General features: G+C 42.8%; 2 protein-coding genes across 2 annotated transcripts in view; both read right to left on the reverse strand.

Annotated features, from left to right (window-relative positions):
• Positions 1 to 14,184, reverse strand: part of sorl1 (sortilin-related receptor, L(DLR class) A repeats containing) — a gene marked incomplete at its 5' end in the record, with an annotated part of 58,563 nt that extends 44,379 nt beyond the window's left edge. The window contains 5 exons of the mRNA XM_079733120.1: positions 3,590 to 3,657; positions 5,503 to 5,664; positions 6,858 to 6,986; positions 7,205 to 7,321; positions 13,855 to 14,184. Coding sequence (XP_079589246.1) covers positions 3,590 to 3,657; positions 5,503 to 5,664; positions 6,858 to 6,986; positions 7,205 to 7,321; positions 13,855 to 14,184 — 806 coding nt within the window. The remainder of the gene's footprint in view (positions 1 to 3,589; positions 3,658 to 5,502; positions 5,665 to 6,857; positions 6,987 to 7,204; positions 7,322 to 13,854) is intronic.
• Positions 14,185 to 18,967: 4,783 nt separating this feature from the next.
• bco2b (beta-carotene oxygenase 2b) lies at positions 18,968 to 22,694 on the reverse strand (the record flags this gene model as incomplete). The annotated part of the gene is made up of 12 exons (XM_079731373.1): positions 18,968 to 19,084; positions 19,192 to 19,302; positions 19,482 to 19,664; positions 19,830 to 19,967; positions 20,375 to 20,542; positions 20,685 to 20,845; positions 20,948 to 21,076; positions 21,183 to 21,285; positions 21,496 to 21,611; positions 22,001 to 22,212; positions 22,298 to 22,499; positions 22,658 to 22,694. 12 exons carry the CDS (start codon positions 22,692 to 22,694, stop codon positions 18,968 to 18,970), a joined length of 1,677 nt encoding a protein of 558 aa, XP_079587499.1.
• Between the last annotated feature and the right edge of the window lie 312 nt (positions 22,695 to 23,006).

Genomic DNA, 23,006 nt, shown 5'->3' on the forward strand with positions numbered 1-23,006 from the left:
GTGCTGCCTACGTGTTTGGGACTACATGGAAGGGGTAGGACGGGGGGGTGACTGGGCAGAGGGCGGAGCAGGAAGTGGCTTGCTGCTCAGATCTGCTGCTGATCCTCCATGGCCCTCATTCCCTCTTCATCACGGCTCATTAAATACATGTCCATCACCCCTCCTCCTTTCTTAACAATGACCTGTATAAACGCCCCGTAATGACTTTACAGGAGGAGAGTGACCCTAGTGACTCAATGAATTTAAAGATGTTAAGAGTTTGACGTCAGACTCCATTGGAAATTGAAAAGGTTTTAGTCAATAATCGTAATGCATTTTCAAAATTGCACTTAGTATTGAACTTGTATTTTGTCTTATATTTTTTTTATGTTTTGACTGTGTACTGCTGTCCATCTTGGCCAGGTCTCTCTTGTTAAATAGATTTTAATCTCAAAGCGACTAACCTGGTTAAATAAAGGATTTATATAGTGTATAGCCCAGGCTAGAGGCAGTGTATAGCCCTGGCAAGGGGCAGTGTATAGGGGCAGTGTATAGCCCTGGGAAGGGGCAGGATTTAGCCCTTGCTACGGGCAAGATTTAGCCAAGGCTAAGGGCAGTTTATTTTACAAACTAATTTTTCCGCGTTGCTGCGTGTCTGCTGGCTGTTTGCATAGTTTACTGAGGCTGAGCAATTGCTCCAGCAACTCAGGTTTTTCTTGTTTTTGTTTTCAGTTTCTGTGGGCCATGACTCACCAACGGTCTGATCGTCAAATTGACAGATGGATATAAAAATGAGCAGAAAATGAAAACCGAAAGCCTACTGCACTGAACCCTCCTCTTCCATCCAGCATTAGTTTTGATCTGGAAGGGGATTGCTTGATGGGTGGGTCGGTGCTTTTGTTGTGGGATCTTCCTTTCCTTGCATCAGGTCTGTAGATTATCCTCATTATCCTCATGACATGACTGGGATTAGTCAACACTGCATTCCTGCATGTGGAAGGACACTGGGAGGTGCAATGACTCACTTCTCTCCTACCAGAAGTAGGCTTCAGGGAGACAAATACTTGCTCTGGCCTGCAGGAATTCAGGGGGAGATTTGTCATTTACTTGATCACCCTCACTCCCACTTTCCATCGTGTGTATGGCTGGATGCAGTCCCTCTTATATAGCCACACACCTAGCCTCACATATGATGTGTTTATGGCTGGATGAAGTCCATCTAATCAATTCCTAAATGCTTCTTAGTCTGGAACATCCAATTTCATTTAGATCTTCAAGGGGTGTCATTGTCTAAAATGTATTCTAAATGCATCTGGACTCACTTGGACAGACCTACAACCAATCAGAGTCCCATCAGCCGCAGCCGTCTCGGTTGTTGTCTCCCTGATTTGGCAGATTTGACTGGTTTTCTGTAGGGTTGCACGGTATACGATACTTTTATTCACCCAACATCAAAGATATCTATAAGAAATGTTCAACACCAAACACTAGGACTGCGTTTATTTCTTGGTATAAACTAGATTAGTAGGCTACGATTATTTGACATCAAAATGATACTTTTAAGACTCTTTTACTGCTAAACACCAGGTATTTTCCATGTCCTACTTCTCTGAATGTGTGCTGGAGAGCACTCTTCTTTGTCTTTTTTCGAGCTTCTTGCGACAATAAACCAATTTTTCACAATGGATTCTTTTTTTCGTTGTGACCTAATTCTACATTGTTATTGAACAGTTTCCAAAAACTAAAATGATGCTGTTTGATAAGTGATCTGGTTTCAAATATGTAAAGTTAACTGACAAATCAGATTACTAGATACCATGTAAATGCTTTAATAACAATAGGACCATCATTTATGACCATAAACATAAATGACATCAACTGTAAGTCCTAAAATTGATTCTGCTGCAGCTCAACCCCAGGAGGAGGAAGCAGAATGATGAAGCAGACTAAACACTAAGGACATCAGCCTCCTTAGCGCTCAGCAGACTGAACACTAAGGACATCAGCCTCCTCAGTGCTCAGCAGACTGAACACTAAGGACATCAGCCTCCTCATTACTCAGCAGACTGAACACAAAGGACATCAGCCTCCTCAGTGCTCAGCAGACTGAACACAAAGGACATCAGCCTTCTCAGTGCTCAGCAGACTGAACACTAAGGACATCAGCCTACTCAGCAGACTGAACACTAAGGACATCAGCCTCCTCAGCGCTCTGCAGACTGAACACTAAGGTCATCAGCCTCCTCAGTGCTCCGCAGACTGAACACTAAGGACATCAGCCTCCTCAGTGCTCAGCAGACTGAACACTAACGACATCAGCCTCCTCAGTGCTCAACACTGTCCTGATGTTGGGAGGATTTTGCAGGGCTATCGTTTCAGTATGTAGATCACTAGGGGCACTAGGGCGCCGCCCCTCCGTGAAATATTTACTTGAATACATCTGCCAACTATGAATCAACTATTATAAATACGAAATAAATCAAACAAAAATACATAGCGTTTATCCCCGTTTAATTGTGTTATGGACCATACTTGCCACTGCCAGCAACCATTTAAATGCGTCTGAACGTCAATGATTTGGGCTAGGCTAGTTATTGGTCATTCGAAATAAAGCCCTCCTCCAAGTCAGGGGCGCCGGACACGTTGAAGTCAATGTAAGCTCGCAAACTTTTTGCTGTCTATCAAGCAGAGACAGCTTTTCATTGGCACAAGAAAATTCGCCCTCGGGTCGCACCAGTGTGCGCCCAAGGCCAATGGTATCGCTTTTCTTTTTTGTTATCACCACATGATTGGACAACTCAGTGAACCAATCAAATAGGCTACCTCCCTCAGCAGCATTCGCGCAACACAACTACATGTCTTTCGGCCTGTAGCATATAAACAAAATGAAGCAACTGTCCCATATTTCTAACTGCATTGGAAGTAGACATTGAGAGTTGCAAAAAATGGACGCTATAGGACAGTGATCATGATTTGTCTCAATATCAGAATAACAACAATGGGTCAAATAGCAATGGCTGGTGGAATGGCCATAAAGTAGGTCTGTATATGCAGTGTAAGCTTGTCCAGGCCCTGCAAGTCAGGATGTACGCTATGAATCTGAATGAATAGTAGGTAACAGGTAATGCAAAATACCGGAAATCAAATCTACCAAATTCAAACATTTTCTGACCCCCCCGTCTATTACTGCGCCCTACGCAACATTTATAATCACCAGCCGCCAATGATGTAGATATTAAGGTATCTACTACTATGACTGCTACTGCAGTCATAGTTCTGGCATCTGGTTCTGATAAAGCCAGTATTCTCATGTCTGTGAGTGGTGCAACTTGACCGCCACAGAGCAACGCCACAGGTGAATTTGATCAGATATTGTGGAACACAATTATAGCAGGGGATTGGAATGGTTTGGAGAATCGGGGCACAGAAGGTGAAGCTGAGGTTGAGTTAGGAATGGTGTTTTGTAAGCATGACAGTTGCGTGTATAAACTATAAGCTTTCAAAAAGTGATGTTTATCTCAGGTGTTACAAGGCCCACACAGGAATGTGATAATGTGATGTCACTCTCTACTCCACAGTTGCATACATTCTTCTGTCGGGGAAAGCTTACCAGAAGTAGGCCATCACCTGCTCTTGGATCAACACCCATGTTTCGCCGAAGTCATCGGATTTCCACAACTACAGCGGCACAAGGGAAAGGACAGGGAGGAAAGAGAGAGAGAGAAGACATAAAAGGGTGAGGGGTGCATGTTGGGAATCTAGGTCAGTGCCCATTTCTACCGTAGGTCTGCGTGTGACGCCTTGAGAGAGAGGGCTGTGGAGGAACAGTGTGTTTGGAGAACCAGGCTGGCAGTGGACAGTGAATCAGCCTGTTATTCCATAGACTACTCTATACATGGGATCGTGGTACAAGATACAACAAGTAACAAGAACACACTACTTCTAATGACTGACTCCAACAAGAGATCTAAATGGAATGTACTTTTAGATACTGTCATATAATGAAAAACTACAAGAATATCGTAATAGGACAAAAATATTTAGCTAACTTAATTTTCAAGTGGGGCTTGCAGCCTTGCGTTGCAGAAGGGTTTGTGTGAAGCCTGCAGTAAACTTGAACAAAGAAAACTCTCAGCAGCCCTAGAAGTATATTTAAGAAGCAACCCATGTTCAAAAGATGTGGAAAAATCTCTCAAAATCATGGGGTGTATTCATTCAATTTTTGTGTCTAGCTGATGAAAACAGCAACCTTTGGGATCTTTGCATCAGCGGTGATGAACGTCAAAATTATTAATTTACCAAAACTATTACGGGGAAGGGGGGGGGCTGCCCAGCTGAACTGCTTTTCTTGAGAGTGAGTGAGTGAGTGAGTAAGGGAATGTGTGTGAGTGTTTGTCCTTCGGTATCACTGTCCCCCTGATCTCCAGAAGGTGTTCATTGTGCTGCAGACGGGCTACAGTCCAGCTGTGCAACCTGACCCCCAAAGCTTCTGAATACATGCAGATACGAGCTGGAGGGGAAACTAAATATCTCCTCAGCTCCAGCGTGACAATGCAAGACAGAGAAGCAGGTCTCAAGCCTCACCACCCTCTTTCAAATCTGCTGTGTGGCAACACTTTGACTCAGCGTTCAGTGCGATGATGAGGGTAGGAAGACCGTAACAAACGCGGTACGGTCTGCAGGCATTGCTTTGCCACTGTCGGCTCCTCGAGTGGAAACACTTCTAACATGATGTCTCATTGACACCGCTGTCAGCCGCCCACTTGTCAGCAAAACCCTCTCGTTAGCATAGCCCACTCGTTTCCAACAACACTTTGCGAAATCGAAAACAAACTGTACCTAGAGAGACACCGTAGCTAGCTCTGTCCACCGATAGTTGGACCTCAAGTAGCTCACTTGATTTTTCACTTCATGTTGAAGGCAGAGACCTACAGGTTATCACAACTAGGAAGCACTTTGAATTGTTGCTTTTAATTTGAAACAATGCTTATGCTACTTTTAAGCCAGAGGCGTATGGGATAAATGATGAAAGAAATAGCCAGGAGGAAATTCTGGCGTCAAAAATGTTTCCATCAGCCTTGATGCGAACATCTGCATTTTCCTACGCCTGTCAGAGGACAGTGAATAGACAGATGGATGTCTCAATCTATAGTTCATTCACGGAGGAGGGGGACTATAATAAGTAGGTGTGCATTCTATAATACATCCATGTTTAAAATGTGTGCTGGTGTGAAAGCAATGAAAAATGGTAATGTTCAATTCAATGTAAAAGGAACTTTTATCAGGCACACTGCCATCTTTCTGAATGGAAAGTTTTATTTCTCAATAAATGAAGGAGTTAATTGGTAAATAGGTGATTTCTCTTGGGGTTTGTCTTCTAAATATAAAAGATATCATACACAGCTACCGTTACCATAAACAGTGTGTGGTGTTGGGCGTGTGTGGCTGCTACCCGTTTGTTGGGCTGGGAGCTGAGGTGTGTGTGTGCTTCTGCGCGGCGTTGGGTGTGTGTGTGCACGCTACCTGTTTGTTGGGGTGGAGGCTGTCGTAGCCCAGCACCAGGTGGGCCTGCTTGCTGTGCAGCAGTAGGTCGGTGGGCCTGAAGGGCAGGGGGAAGCCCTGCACCGTCTTGCAGAAGTCAAATGTGTTCCACAGGTACGAGTTGGTGACGTCTGCAAACAGGTACTGAAGGCCAGCAAGGGGGGAGCCGTAGGGAGGATAAACACAATGATAAGCACACTTTTTACATTTGCTTGTTTCTACTTGATCAGATTTCAGTCACTTGAGGGTCTAAGGCCACTCTGGCAGTTGATGCGCATTCTTTTGTTTAAATCTTGGTTGAGTAAAGAGCATTAATACGAGTCTACTAAATGAAGTCAGCCCTGATTGCAATGCATCGGGTTAAGAATCAGGGATTAACAAGAGATCTTCCTGGAATTGGACTAAAACTCAATGGCCATTCATGAGCTACTAACCAACATCCTTCATATTAATACCGCCGCTGACACACACACCATACAATGCACACCTTTGTTTCTGATCCCTTACTCACATCAAGTCGCTCCTAAAGAGCAGCTAGACACTAGCATCAGCAGGTGGGTGGGACAGCACCAGGGTACACAGGTCACTGCAGTTTGCCTTTCCAGATTGCAGCTGGCGACTGCATCAGTTCAGCATGTAAGCATTAGAACCACCTGGAATGGTTTTCCACCATAACCCATGTTCCCACCCAGTTCCTTGAGATGAAGGGCTGGGTCACACCTCGGGACACAGGGGTCAGAGGTCAGCTCTGGGGCCTCAGAGCCATACGGTCACACAGAGGGCAACCAGAGGTCACCCAGAGGTCACCCTGAAGACCTTGGGCCATACCGTGTGGAGCATGGTCTTCACATGTGGAGACCACAAAAGGTGCAAGAATATTCTGTGCTCTGCCCATAACCAAGGCCTAGGACTAGACATGGTTCATCTGTGTGGCAGCACAATGCTCTCAGCAAGTGAGGACGGTCAATACAGAGAGAGTGTAACAGGATTAATTAAGTACATCTCCTTCTTTATTCCATAGGCTGACCTGAGGTCCAGCAGGTGAGCCAGAGCTTGGTTGGCCAGGGACAGTAGGACGACATGTCAGGGAGCTGCATCCCTCCCTGCTCTGAGCGTTGTTACACACTGCCTTCCAGTGATCACCAGCATTACCAAAGGCAATACAGCAGCGCACTATTATTCTTTTATCGTTTACATTTGGTTTTCATTGAATTGGTTTATTGGAACAGCCAGCACCTTTATGAGAGCTAGAGGAGGGGAGTGTGTGTGCGTGCGTGAGTGTGTACAAAGTGCAACAGGACAGACGTGCCCCTTGTTGAGCAGTTTGGATGTCTCACCCTCTTGTTGTCCGCTGGGCTGTGGTAGAACTGGGCGATGACCTGCTTGCGGTCCTCCTTGGCCCCCGACAGGCGGAAGCGGTCTGAGACCAGCACGAAGCTGGTCCCGTAGTCGTAGGACACGTACACCTGGGCGGGACGAGGAGAGCGGAAAGAAGAGGGGAACGAGAAGACGACATGTCAAGATCAGTCAGCAAACATGCTATGCTAACAATACTAATTGTAAATTCTGAATTCAAAAATGGTCAAAAGATCTAAAAGGTCAAAAGATTGATGGATTAAAAGCTGAAGAAAAAGCTGGTAAACTGTTTGTGTCTTTGTGTGTGCATGAGTGAGTGCGTGCTCACAGAGCTGGTCTTGGAGCCCGTGGCCCCGGCGCTGTCCCTGGCCAGGGCCACGATGACGTTGCTCTTCTCGCCCGCCCAGTGCACCACCATCTGGTTGTGGGAGTCATTCAGGTTGGCCTGAAGGAAACACAGGACATTCTTCCTGAAGTAACATGTACAAGTAGGGCTGATAACGAGGGTGAGCCACACGGCGGTCCATGACAAAGCCATGTGGCGTGTGAACACACTAGATCCAAATAAAAGATGGTCGCCTTCCATCAGGTCAGTGGAAATCTAGACCAATCCAAGAGGAGCGAAGTTCGCCACATATTCTACATTTAAAAAAAGGCTCACTAAACACCTCAGACTTCCAGTATAACTCTGAGGCTTGTCATTTACAAAAGTTCTCAGATGATACTGCGGTAGTGGGGTGTATTAGTGGTGGAGATGAGACAGAATACAGGCAGCTGATGGATAACTTTGTTGCATGGAGTGGGGAAAACCACCTTGTTTTAAATGTAACAAAGACCAAGGAAATGGTGGTGGACTTCAGGAGGGCCAGGCCTGAGCTAGCACCACCATATCCTTGGGGATAATGTGCAGGTGGTAGAGAGCTATAAATACTTGGGTGTGCACATGAACAATAAACTGGACTGGAAGCAACAAACGGAGGCTGTCTACAAGAAGGGTCAGAGCAGACTCTACTTCTTGAGGAAGCTTACGTCACTTAGTGTGTGTAGCAAAATGTTACGTATGTTTTATCAGTCTGTTGTGGCTCTAAAAAGCTTAACAAGCTGATTAGGAGGGCTGGCTATGTGCTGGGGACTGCTGTAGTGTACCTGGAGGTGGTGACGGAGAGAAGGATGGTACAGAAATTGTTGAGTATTATGGACGATAACACACATCCCTTGCACAATCTAGTGAGTAAACAAGAGTGTTTACTACTACTACTTTTACTATTACTATTACCAGCGGTCGAGTCGTAAAAAAAAGCCAGGGGGGATTGTGGATTTTAACTTTTAGGGACAGATCATTTGTGCTGATAACCGCGCATATGGTGGGAGACCAACGGTGTGATTATTATTATTATTATTATTATTATTATTATTATTATTATTATTATTATTAGATATTTTTTGGGATAAAATAAGGTCGATGACTACTGTCATCGCTCTTATTTTATCTCCAAAAACGCAGCTCATCGGACGCATCACACGATTCGAGGCATGAGTCACTTTTAACGATTTTAAGAACTGATACTTATTCTTTTTTTCAAAAATGCATTCGGCAGAGAAGGGAGACTAGCATTGCTCACGGGTTGGAATGAAAGGCATAAAAGGGGACAGCAGAGTTGTCTGCGGAAGCGATGTCTGAGATGCAGAGACAGCTTCACGCTACCTGTCTCGTACGGTGTGGAATGAGAAGTCGTGAAGGCACTATTGCGCAAGTACGCAGGCGTGCAGCAAGCGTGCCTGCGTGCTTGCGCAATAACATACTGCCCGAGAATGCAGTGTCGCTGTCAAATCTGTCCATGAGAAAAGTAACGTTGTGCCGAATTGAAAAAGGAAACCGCTATAATGAAATAGCGGTAATATTTCCACATTAATTGATAAAATAACAGGGGATGGGAAGGGGGGATGGCTGTTTCAGAAGAGGGATGATTTTGATCATTTTAATTCCAAAGGGGGATGCCATCCCCCCTCAACTCGAGTGCTGACTATTACCTACTGCAATTGCACTATATATAATAACTCCCCTTTTTAGTAAGGACAGAAGAATATTCATTTAAACTTTAGCTTGCGCTGCTTAAATATATCAAACTTATATATATATATATATATATATATATATATATATATATATATATATATATATATATATATATATATATATATATATATATATATATAAAAAAATATTATTTTTTTGCACCTGTTTATTGCACACCTGTATATTTGCACACTTTTGTACTGTTATGTCTGAGTAAAAGCTACTTATACTTATGCACATGGACCATCCATTCCACTTTTTCTATCCTAGGCTAGGTATTGTGGGTGCATGGTTTTGTTTAGGTGGGATATGTATGTATACATGTGCTGTGTTGTGTATGTTTGCTGGCTGCTGGAACACCTACATTTCTCTGCTGAGATGAATAAAGTATATCTTATCTTATCTTATCTCATGAAGATTCTGCAGGGATCCAGCAATCCCAGTTTGCTAGGTGTTGCGATCAGATATAGATGAAGAGTTTGATAGGTAAAAATAATGTTACTAAAAAATAGAAAATAATAATAGAATAATCGAAAATAATGTTTCACAGTACATAAGCAGCCTGTGCTTATGATGTAGTTGCTATGCCACCTAAATGCGGCCTGTCCATCACATTCCCAAGCAGAGCCATAGTGTAGCTTCAACAAGCAGGTGAAGGCAGCCCCGCTCAGTGGGGAAGCTAGTTAACGGAAGTTTTAAGTAAAGCCGTGGGCCTCTGCAGATGTTACTAGCTAATTGGATGGGTCTTCAAGTGCAGGCGAGGCACAAGGGCTTTTTTTTTTTCTGATCCAATACATAATCAGTCGTGCAATTGCGGGTGCTGATGATTAATACGAAAGGGCCACTTATTGTTTGCGAGTTTCACAACAACAGATGCATCAGAGCCAGTGGGTTTAAGTAAAGCAAGATGTTTTTTGTCTTGTGATACGAATCATCATGATGTGCATATGAGCTTTACACAAAGGCCGGGTCTTCTTGGCTACTTGGTACCGTGGTCTGGCAGGATCTCAGTTCTCCTGACCCAGCACAAACACAACAACACATGCCTGAGCAGACATCATGCCTACAGCCCTGGCCAAACATGGAGAAGCCAGCATCCAAAACCAGCAGCTCCACATCATCCATGCATTCATTGTGTGTGAAGAAAGGCTTCTCTTACAAACGTATAAAGAATTTAGGATATATATGAGCATGTGTTTGTTTAATGTTCGCCTTAATACGCTTATGATGCTAGAGCATTCAGAAGTATGGAACATAATTTGTGCCCTTGAGAAATAACATAAATATATAGGTATATGCTAGGGGTGCTCGATTATGGAAGAATCATAATCTCGATTATTTTGGTCTATATTGAAGATTATTCAAACGATTAGTTTTGAGTTTGAAAACATGATGTATTTATTCAGCATGTCTCTAAAATAATGTACAGATATGTATTCAGCTGTTTTTTAAACAAAAAAATCGAAAACTTGATTATATCAGTTTTGTGATCGTTTGATGCTAAATTCGAAATCGAGATCAAAATTAGATTTATCGCCCAGCCCTAGTAAATGCAAAGCTGGATTTAACTGAATCCAGCTTTAAATTGGTTAAATTTAATTAAATAAATGTTTAAATTGATCAAATTGAAAAGTTTGTCTTCATATTGTTAGAGCATTTCCTATGGAGTGTCACACTAAAAATTATCTTGAACACATTTGTAATGGAGTTACATTCGGTGTTCCATCTACATAAAGGGTAACCGTCTGCCCCGACATGACTTTAAAAAGGGGACGTGTACTACGTGAGATTGATACGACAACACAAGCAACTGACAATCAGAAATCTTCAGATATGAAAATAGTTCAGAGAGCCGCCTTAAACAGGAGTGTGGAGTTTGTGTGTAGTTGATGGCCACTTAAAGCAGCCTCACTTGGCCCAGGTCAGACTGATTAGGCTCTTGGGCAGGGTGAGGCTCCACACCTGTGGTGCATTGACCAATCAATGCACCCCATGGTAAACCAGCCAGACAAACTGTCAGAGCAGGTGTTTTTTCTTTAAACACTGGAGAGCTTGGCTTGTATCAAGCAGATGACCGCTTCTCAAAATGATGCGATCCAAAACGAATAGAGATTGTGTTCTTCAACATTGAGCTGAGCTGAACAGAGACTGGACAGGGTGAACAGGATGCCTCAAGCTGTGTCTTTTAACTGAGCTTGATCTACCGGGAGGGAGCAGGAGAACGTTGAGGTTGATTGTGGAGTTCCGAATTCCACACTGACCTGTGAGTGTGCGGGCAAGGCCGTTTTTTTTAATTTCAAAAATCTTTGAAATTAAAGACATATCTGTGGATTGTACAATGCCATCTTATTCTTTTCCTATATTATTTGGGACTAGATCAGAAAGGATTTATTCAGAGATGAAGCCATTTCATTGACTACTGAACTGAATGGTTTTGTCTTACTAAATGGTAATAAATATACAACGAGAGGTCGCCGCATACATTTTCTGAAGAAAATGTGTGTGTGGTTACATGAGCCAACTTGTCGTTAGCGCAATATTCTGTGAGCATTCCAACTCTAGCATTACTAATTCGCGAGCTCGCCAAGCTTTAAGTCCCTGGGGCGCTTTGAAGCGATCATTGGGGCCGAATGTTTTTCTTCGATTTTGAGTTATAGCGCCCCTTGTCTCCGAAATGGTTCTTTCCTTTTTTGAGACCTGCATACGTGCGGTTTCTAAAAGTGTACCATTTCGACAACTGAATTATTCACCTTCAGAATGGTTAAAGTCAGTGTTACAATCCCATTATAAAATAGCTTGGTGAGCTCCTGAAACAGTAGTTATTTTAAGTCATTTTTTCCACTATCTGCGCAAATTTTTTGACATTACCTGAGTGGGATGTCCTTGATGGGCTGCCAAAACTATAGATCTGAGGTACACTGAAGCACGCTTGTGATTTATTGAATAATGGCGACTCTTTTGCCTAGTTGTCCAAATTTAACAGAATCAGAAAAAGAAATATCATAGATGCATAATTTAATCCACTACTTTGGGAGGCTGACGCTAGCATGATAGCTCAAATTCAAACTTTAGGAGTGCTCTGTGGGGTGGAACATTTCTGAGGTTGGTGGAGTTTCCCATTCTGCTGAGGACAGTTGGGCGACATATTTGGCTCTTAATGCTCAGCTTGGTCAGACTTCAGGAAGCAAACCCTTTCCATATACCCAGAGTGGTAGGACCATAGTTGGGTACATTTACATACATTTCTTATTTTTTGGCGACAGTTTCCTCGCACTAGGTTTCTCACCGCTCATCTCCTTCTGAGCAGATGTTTGGCTCTGGACGACCACACAGGGGATCCATACGCTCATCTCCTTCTGAGCGGATCCCCTGTACGGCTCAGGATTACCACACAGGTTATCCATCCGCTCATTTTATTTTATCGTGATAGATATTAATATTGATTTATCGGCCAGTCCTTTTGCCAAGGGGGACACATAAGCTCACAGACCACATGTGCAAATCCAGAAAGGAACAAACATTTTTCTCCAATATGTGCAGCCACGACTAAGCAAACTTTTTGAACATGGCAAGTTACGCTTACAACAATCAACAAAGGTGGGAGATGTGTGTCTGACCACCAGGGTTTATATGGTACTTTGTTTCTTCTACCTAAACAGTCCCTTGTTTGGACCAGGGGGAATGGGGAAACCCTTTTTTATAATGTTTTAGGTATAGAAAAAAAATTCTCATTACCTTTTTTGCAAGGAAATTTGCCTCTTTAGCTAGATGTTTTACAACAGAGGTATTTTAGAATCAAACCTCTGGGCTGGATGCAAGCAGGCAGAACAGCAGGCTGTCTCTGTGATTTGCAATGGGCTTTTTGACCACAATGGCAGGTGTGCATCGAAAGACTGTCACTAGAAAAGCCTATTTATGCTCCTGGCTTTATCCTTTATTGGGTTGTGTTAGACTCTCATGTTGCCATGCAAATAATCTTCATGGGGATCTATGGCATTCAGTTACTTATCTTAGATATTCAACTATAATTTGTTTTGTGTGCTTGTTCAGTGTGTAAATGTTCACAGGGCAAGGCTCGGACTGCAAATGCAAATGTTGGAAGTTATATTCTACTTCATAACAGAATAGGGTACCAGAGTATTCAAATAGAGATCTCCGATAGGCCGCCTGGCTCGGACATTCACTGCAAGAACAGACAAGGTTACTGCAATGCAGGCCTACTGAATAACTGCAGGGCGCACCATTTTTTACATTTTTGTTTGAGTTTCAATAATGTTTGGCTCTGAGCATGAATGCAATCATCATGATACGAAATAAGTACAGCAACTAATCTCTAAACGAATACTGGGACTGGCAAGATCAGTTCCAAAGAGGTTGCATCACAACAGTCAATTCTTGTTTAGTGTTTCTATTCTCAGTATATCATTCATACAACTCCTTAATTATACCAAGTGACTTGCTCTCTCTCGTTTCACAGTCACAGACAGTTTCAGTTTTGGAGATGCTTTGCAGAAAGGTAAAGATTGGAGGAGAAATGACTCGAGGGAACCACAGAATAGGCCGGTTCACCACGGCGTTGAATGACAGATCCCAGATGGGAGGAGAGATGACAATCTGGGAAACGACCACTACCGTCGAAATGAATGCTTGGAACCAGAATGTGAACACGTGAGAGTAACTTACGGGCCCCCCAGGTGAAATATGTAACACATGTGTGTCATCTTAAACCATTTCTTATTTCTTTCCCACTTCAGCGGGGGTCAGAGATTTGCATATGTTCTGCAGGGAATGGCAACGCATCTTAGAGTGTGTGTGTGTGTGTGTGTGTGTGTGTGTGTGTGTGTGTGTGTGTGTGTGTGTGTGTGTGTGTGTGTGTGTGTGTGTGTGTGTGTGTGTGTTACCTGTCCGTACACCTTGGGCAGGGCCGACACGGCGGCCCCGCGGCGGTTCCTGATACGGGGTCCGGTCCCTGCGCTCCCCCCGTCCCCTCTGGCCGCACGCCGTGCGGTTTGTCGCAGTTTGGGAGCAGCAGCGCCCAGTCCGTCTGATAAATCCACGTCTGCGTTCACCGTTATAAATCCTCTGTCTTGTGGTAGCCTGTGTCGTTCCTCTTGGTGAAGACGCAGTGTGGATGCCCGTACCGCCACTGCAGACACGAAGAAGAGCCACACGGTCCATTGGAGAGAGGAGCGCATCCCGCCGTCCTTCGCCGTCGCCATGTTTGTGTTCATGTTGCTGATGAGGTCACCGACAAGCGCGCCTGTGATTGGCCGCTGGGGATGAAGAGCAGCACGAAGCCCAACATAATAACATGAAATACAGCCTCCCACTCTACTGGCATCACGAATTATAAACACTAGGCTTTATCATTTAACAAATTAAGTATGTAGGCCATGGAAAATAATGTTTCCTTTTGTCTTTCTGTTCTTCTTCATGCTTTATTTAAATGTTCCTTCAAACATTCAAATATTATGATCTGATGTAAGCATACATTTAAGTATGCTTACATTTGTTATGTTTCAAATTCTGATAAGCACAAAATGTACAAAAATAATATTCAAGTTAAGCATGAGGATTATTTTTAATGAGGTAGGGAGTAGATGGAGCTGCTGACATAGAAACAATGATCACCTGGTTGGTGCTCCTACGTCATCACATGAACCCCATGGGGGAATGATGACCTAGGTGGTGTTCCTACGTCATCACATGAACCCCATGGGGGAATGATCACCTGGGTGGTGCTCCTACATCATCATATGAATCCCATGGGGGAATGATTACCTGGGTGGTGCTCCTACATCATCACATGAACCCCATGGAGGAATGATCAACTGGGTGGTGCATTAACAGGCCTACGTCATCACATGAACCCGACGGGGGAATATTCACCTTCTTGACCGGTTAATGAGGTCATGGTTAGAGCAGCTCGCGCTGGTCTAAACTCGTTGGTCTAAACCCTCCGCGTTACCGTCTGGTTCACTGCGACGTGAGTCAGGTTCACTGAGGAACATCACTGGGCCGGATTAATGCGGAGCGTTACCGTGCCGGTTAACCGCAACAAGGGTTCACTGAAGAGCATTACCGGACCGTTTCACTGAAGAGCGTTAACGGGCGGTTCACTAAATAGCGGTTCACCGCGACGTGAGTCGGTTCAGTGTTTATATCATTCTCCAGCCTTCCGGTGTTTAAATAGTATGTTAAGGTTTATGTTCATTTAGTTTGTAGTGTTTCATAAGATGTTAACGTTAATGTTCGTTATGTTGGAAGTTTTTAAATATGATGTTAACGTAATGTTCCTTATGTTGGTAGTGTTCGAATAAGATGTTAACGTTCATGTTAATTAGTTGGTAGTGTTTAAATAGGATGTTAACGTAACGTTAATGTTAGATATTTAGTCGGGAGTTGACATTAGCTTGACCCGTTAGCCGAGCTAACCGCCGCTTCGTGGTTCCGTTCCTCGGGGTTCATTAGTCACTGAACTGATCCTCAGAAAAGAGCCCAACGGTTTTATTTTAAAGATAAGCTATGTCCACAGCTTAGCTGTTCTATAAGCATAACTGCTCCTTCCATGGTGGTGGGTTGAAATCCGCAGGGACGGATAAAAAAAACGAGCTGAATCTGGTTCACATGATTACATTTGTGTCTGAACGAGCTGATTCTGGTTCACAGGATAACATTTGTGTCTGCACGAGCTGATTCTGGTTCGCAGGATAACATTTGTGTCTGAACGAGCTGAATCTGGTTCACAGGATAATAACGTTTGTGTCTGAACGAGCTGAACCTGGTTCACAGGATAATAACGTTTGTGTCTGAACGAGCTGAACCTGGTTCACAGGATAATAACGTTTGTGTCTGAACGAGCTGAACCTGGTTCAAGTGATGAAGTTTTAGTCTGAATGAGCTGAATCTGGTTCAAAGGATAGACCTATCTGGTCGAAGATCATGATCTTTAATCAGATAACGATCTTTACCCAGATCAAGATCTTTAACCAGTGCACTGGTTCTCTGGATCTTAAGGCATCAAGGGTTTTTACATAATAATTACATAATCCTGATCAATTTCACAGCGATGTGTCAGCTCGTTCAGACACAAATGTTAAACGCATGTTAAAGTACTTCCTGTTTATAAAATGCATGGTTATAATTATTTTTTTCATTATTTGTTCATTAAGCTTAGTATAATAAAAGTTCTTGCTCCATTTCTATACACATTTTCGTATAGCAGCAATACTAATGCAGCTGCCTTTCTGATTTCTATGAGCATTCTTATTTTGACAGTCTGCTGTCTTGGAAATGAGCTCATAACATATCGAAGTAGTAAAATAGTAATGTCGGTGACATTTCCTCCAAATCATTCTTTACAACTCTAAGTTGGGGAGGAGCATTGTGTGCCACTGGTATAGTATAATGCAGTGTTTCCCCCAGCACTGTATGGTTAAGGTGGCCGCCTTAACAACAATAGGGCCCCGCCTTGACTACCAATGTATTTGAAATATATATATAAGAATTCTTTTTCGTTTTTTCTTATAAATATTTTTTTATTATGTATTAACAAAGTACAAAACTCTAGTAGGGAAAGAAAACATACTTACATACTACCATCAGGTGCCAAAAATAAAGGTAAATAATACATTGGTAATACTGTTCACAACAATAGTCGCGCCATTAAGCGTTTTGAATGGAACCCCCCCCCCCCCCCCTTCCTGAAGCACCTTGACTAAGACATTTTCTGGGGGAAACACTGTAATGAATGAATATAGTATATATATATATATATATATAGGCCAACATGATGTTGCCCTATATATTATATATACTATATTCATTATACCAGTACAATCTTTCTGATCATAGAAAGATTATACTCCTATCCATTTGTAGATAATACAGCAAACTGTAGCCTGGCCTAATTGTGATACATTCTAGTTGATAGTCGGAAGTCCCAACTGGTTGTATATTTACAAAAATTGAGCTTAATTAATCCCTTACTTACTAAATTAATGTTATTGTTAATGTCCTTGTTTTAGAAGTGGCTTAAACCACTGAGCTCCTCACAAACAGATGGCAGTGCAACTTCTCTCCTCCAAGCATCCTTGCTATTATGGTTGATTGTATTATGATTGACTCTTAAATGCATTGTGCGTTTTGAGTGGTGTGTTCAGTTATGTGTGCTATAAGTGTACAACATTAATAAGTCTAATTGTTTTCCCACATTTGCAGTCACGGTATATATAACAATGAAAGGATTTCCAATGCAAGTTAACATGGCTCCAACAATAGCAAGCAACAAGGGTGTTAAGAGCAGATGCCCTAAACAGAAACCAACCCAAGAGGTGAGTAGAAGTGAACTCAGGCCAGTTTGGCTGCCAGCATGGTGGCCAGATGATTAAAGCTGTGTAACGTTGTCTCTGAGTCTGGTTTATACTGATCACAGAGACGGTATTCCTGCACCAGGCTCATGCTACTGAATTGGACTTTACTGCTGTTTGTACACAGATAGATTTCAGAGGATTCTTCCCTTGTTGCTATAGATGGAGCGCATGACTGCATATCAGGACCAATCACCGGCAGAGAAGAAAGCCACTTGGAGTAAAACACAGATGCTGGATCTGGATGGTGTGTTTGAAGCTGCAGTTGCAGGTATGCATAAAGACACGTGCTATTGGTTTCTTCTCAATGGGATGATTAGAATACTGCCCAGGTTCAGTGTATAGAACATAGATGAATTAAACATGAATTCATCAGTTATTCAATAATCAAAACCTGTCCACTTTACTTGATTATTTTATTTTCATGAACCCTTCCATTTTTCATTTCTTTAAGATTCCTTTGAGTCATTTGTTGTATTCCTAATCAGTCCTTCCTTCTTCCTTCATCATGCATCCTGTTCATGCACTGGTGGGTCCTTCATTCAGTTTCACCATAGTTTATCCCTTTGTTTAAATTTGCTGTATCTTTCCTATGAAACCACTTAGAGAAGCAACTGTGCACAAATAAGACAGACGGAACTTAATTATCTTTCTGATAAACAGGTGCCAATAGAGAGGTCAACATGCTGTTTTCGCAATATGCTGCTGTTTTAAGGTAGGCTAATCAATATAATTAAAACATCACTCGTGTTCTAGTTTTGAAACCTCCTGATCTCCTCCCTGATTCCGATGCATTTTTGGGGTTCCATCCTCTCCTATTTGAATGGACAGCCCCAGTCACAGCCCCAGTGTTCTTGTGTTGCAGTGAGAGAGCAGCGCTAGACGCCTCTCAGGTCAGGGACCTGGAGGGCATTCTGAATGAGGCCAGGCAGCTTGAGGCTCAGCTACAGGAGAAGAAGGACAACCTGAAGCATACTCTAGTCCTTATTGCTGAAAAACTCAAGGGGTGATGACGTTCCACCCAGGCCCAAAAAGACACATCTCATCAAATCAGCTTTTTTGTTTTAACATATTTATTTTTGTTGGCAGTGTTTATACATTTTATTTTTAGAGTCGTGTCTTCACATTTAGTTTTAATTCAGTATTGCACCAGTTACAATATGGAATAAATGAATAACCATTAACTGTCTAGCTTATCTTTCTAGAAAACATGTATGTTGGATATACTCTTGGATAGTTATCTTCAAACACATTTTTGTATTTGATCAATTAATATATGATGAAAACAATACTTTTCTCATTTGACTAAGTTCAAAAATCAAAGAATACCACATTTAAACATTTATAAAGTTTATCTAATTGTTCACTTAAAACAAAAGTATAAAAAAAATAGTATATACAAATATATATGGTTTGTTTTTGTTTTTCCTCTCAGTGCAGCAATATTACTGTCATGTCTTTAAGACAATGAACTTTCAAAATCTAAGATTGTGCTGCTTTTTGAAACTACAGTTGGTAAATAAGATATGTTTCAAGTTGATTAATAAAATATGGTGTGCATTGCACTATACAAATCTTGTCGGAGTATGCAACAGTTTCTCTATACTATTGGAGAGTAGAGACAAGCTAGTCTGGTCCTTCCTATCTATGCCGTGGCATTGAACGTCCCATGGAAACCATAGGGAATATTCACTGGCACCTCTGCTCTGCCCAACTCCTTGAAGGTCTTGGCGTCCAACACCAAGAGAAAGGTGCTCTTGTCCTGTTTCGGGGATAAAGGTTATACTCAAGAGATGCTCAATTTATTAAATGCTCCTACGCAACACATGGGTTTGAAGATTGAAGCCAGAGCCAGCTGAGTGTGTTTACCTTGTTTGGAGTGATGACCACAGCCATCACCACGCCATCGTCTTCCTCTGTGGCGTCAGGAGAAGGTACGAAGACCGGTTCAGATGGGTACAGACCTGGCCGTTCCCACACCTTGAATGATAAAAAGTAGTACAGTAGTTAAGCATTGTTTAAAATGCAAATTAATTTAATGCATATATCTGGTAATAGCATATCTCCAGTTGCATTTCATTACTGAGATTTGATCAATTTAATCATGATAATTATGTACAACAAAGCCCTGACTGTAACATGAATATGACCAAAGTTACCTTCATCTGTTTGCTATGGATGTCCATCTTGATCAGAGTGTCTCCCACTAGGTGTCGGAAGCCACAGCCATAGAAGTAGCGGTAGGGCCGTGTGTTGTACTTGGCATAGTTAATCTGCGGGAACTCCAGACCTCCATAAACGTGGAGGTCCTCTCCATGGAGGTCCTCATGGGTACAGAAAATCTGGATCAATGGAATAAAGATACATCATTATTATAGATTTATTATTATCATTATTACTAATAAGAAATGAAAATGCAAATAGAAAGAACGGTTGATTTGGTAGTGAAACAAAAATGTGTGAAAGGCGGTGAGAATGTGTGAGTGCATTCACAGTGTACAGTGTACTTTATTGTTGGAGATCTTGATGGCTGTGGCCGCGCTGTCCGTCTGCTCGTTCAGGTTGGTGCCACATGGTGTCTCAGTGCCCACGTTAAGGGGAAGGACGAAGCGCCTCGGAAACACCCTGGACATGGTGTTGTACACCTGAGGAAACACACCCTTTAATGTGTTTCCTGAGAGAAACCCAGAGAAACACCCTGCACATTGTGTTTTACACTTACTAAAAGACACCCTTTAATGATCAAATTCACAGTGGCAAAAGGCCCAAGTACATTCCAACGCTATCTAACTTCACATGATATTGTGAGATATGATATTTATCCATATGGTTACAGTCCATTACAAATAGAGATGAAATATACGCTTTTTGTCAGTTGGCCAAGTAATATTGACTCTTAACTAATATGTGCTATAATTTCCTGTGTACTATAAGGATTCCGTATTTCTTCTAGTTTTGTCATTTTTTTCACTTTACATTTCTGTAAATTTGCTTTTGCTGTCCTTTACTTTCTACTGAGATTAATAGAGTGTCCTCTGTCTGCTGAACTGACCTCATCAAGGGCTTCTCCAGACTTGCGCAGGTTCTGCACCATGTAGTTATTGATGGCCTGGCCATCGTCTGATACACACATGTCCATGAGCAAGAAGCCATTCTCCTCAAAGGCGTTGATTTGGTGGAAGGTGGACATGGCCTTGGTGTGGTACTTCACTGAACTCAACTGAGCAAGAGAAGTCAGACAGAGGAGTAAGGTTAGGCTTCTCTTGAAACATACGGGTCAGCCTTCAGCTGAACGGATCACCAATAAGCAACCCTTCTGGTCCAAAGTAGTGGGGCTAGAATATAACTTAGACCAATCTCACCTTGCCTGTCTTTTTGTCTATCAGGTGAAAGATGGTGTCAAGTTTGGGTTCCCAGTAGACACTGTCACTGATGCCCTTCCCAGTAAGTTTGCCGGTCACAACCTTCAGCAGGTTGATCTTGATGGGCTGTTCGATGAACACCACGTAATTCTTCGACATGGCTGAAAGGGGAAGCAACAACGTTAGTCTCTACAAACCATGACTTGAGGAGACTAACGTGCATTCTTCTTGATGGTATGGTGAAGTTGAAGGGTCTATCTCACCAAAGCTGTGGTAGTAGGAGGGTTTTGTCTTGTCTGTGGAGGGAATGGAACAGACTACAGTGGCCCCCTCCAGCGTCTCTTCTGGGGAGGACTTTGTAGGTGGCACACGGATGATGTTGTAGAAGGCCCCTGGTGTGACACACATTCAATAGGATTTTTTCAATATGTCAGATCATTCAACAGTATATGCTTGTACTGTACTGTACCATGTCAATGTGTGTGAGGAGTTAGCTACCTTTTGGAGTGTAGGAATTTCCCATGTTGTAGGTGGTGCCATCCGGGTCATTGTGTGGGTGGGCTGTGGCTCCATTGACTGCAATGAATTTGCTCCAGTCCACCTAGTCAGAGAAAACTTCACTTTAATACATGCATAAAATAATCTGAAACTGTCTGTTATATATTGTAAAGGGGAACAGAAGGGAAAGATGCACAGGTTCTCAATTAAGGAATATAACTCTTAATTATCTTCCCTACTCAATGTATAGCAGTTGTGCGTACAGGAGAGGAAGCTTTGTAAACCAGTGTGTAATTGAACCTCCCCTCTGTACCTTTTGGGTGGTCTCCAGGGTCTCAGGATCCACTTTGTGCATGAAGGTGGTCTCTGTGCTCACATAGTAGTCCCCCTTATAGGTGACAAAGCTAACACTGGCGTTATCAGTGGCCTCTGCAGACGGGAACACATTGACCACACTCGTAAGAATATAGGGAACACTGGAACACGTTTCTACCACTTCACCAGAATGACACACTTTTTTAACGCATAAGTTGTTAAAAGGCCTCTACTAGCCGAGGCTATTTCCTTTAGGTGCTCCTTTATGCCATTGTCTTCATACCGATCTCCCTAAAAATGCCTAAGACCACAATTGTTATGAAATGTAGTCTCATCTGGGCCCTTAAGTCCCCGCCACTATTCAACACAAACTGACGCCCTGTGTCTGGATTATTATATCAAAACGATTAAAGAGTACAGAGCACAAAATTCATGTATTTATGCTCACAATATTTGTAACTTACTATATTTAAATGTAAATGGTGTTCTTTTTAGCAACTCACTTGGCAGCTCGAATCTGGACAGAAAGCGCTGGAAGAAGTTTTTACAGGGGTCTGGCAGGGCGACGGTTCCGAACTCGGACACCATGATGCGGTTGTTCTCGTTGTTGGCCTGGTAACACTCACTGGACAGGAAACGGCTCCTGTAGGTCACCCTGCCTTTGGCTATTTTGAACTGGTGCAGAAGAGCCATGCCATCGAACCAGTGGTTGAACCTGGAGAAATGAACAGAAAAACATTCAGGCTCAGGGAATCCACAGTTTCTTTTTGGAAGGAGTGTGATCATTTGTTACAACTCACGTCTTATTTCCATACTCAAACTTCCCCGGGCCGTTTCTGAGGAAGTTGCCCGTGATCCAGTCCGGGATGGTGCCGGTGACCCGGGTGCTGATGACCTCAGGGGTGTGCTCCGCTGACCTCACAAGGTTCTCAATGCTGGGCAGGCCGTGCACATCTGTGAAACGGCAGGGGCTGGCCATGGAGCTGGAACTCTTGTTTGATTCTGTGCAACAGAGGTCAGAGCATGTTCCAAATGGTGTATAGAAAGGCATACAAGGTGAAATTGAAGCTCTTTAAAAACAGAATTTAAAAAGAGAAAATATAGATTTTCCTTTAAATCCAGTTTGAACAATGATACAACATGGATAGGGGGTTTCCTACCTGGTTTCTTGATCTGCGGTTGACGGATAGAAGCCATTGCTGTTGTCTCTTGACTGTCGCTTATGGATGCAGTTGCAGGGTTAATGTTTAAGAGTGGGTCTGCACCGCTCTTTTATAGCCCCCGGAGAGCAGGGACGCCTCCCATCCACACAGAAATACAGGCAGAGATACAGACAGATAGAGAGCTAAACTGATTATGTAAGTCAGCGCATAATAGAAGTACTTTGTGGGTAAGATAGTAACATGCGGTAACTGATCTGAAGGCACAAAGACAGCTTTTAGTTATCAACAGAGAACAGACATACTCTTACATTAATCCAAACTACTCAGAGTAACCTTACTTTGGTTC

This window comes from Pollachius pollachius (assembly GCF_949987615.1).
Source record: "Pollachius pollachius genome assembly, chromosome: 3".
In the NCBI taxonomy this organism is placed as follows: Eukaryota; Metazoa; Chordata; class Actinopteri; order Gadiformes; family Gadidae; genus Pollachius; species Pollachius pollachius.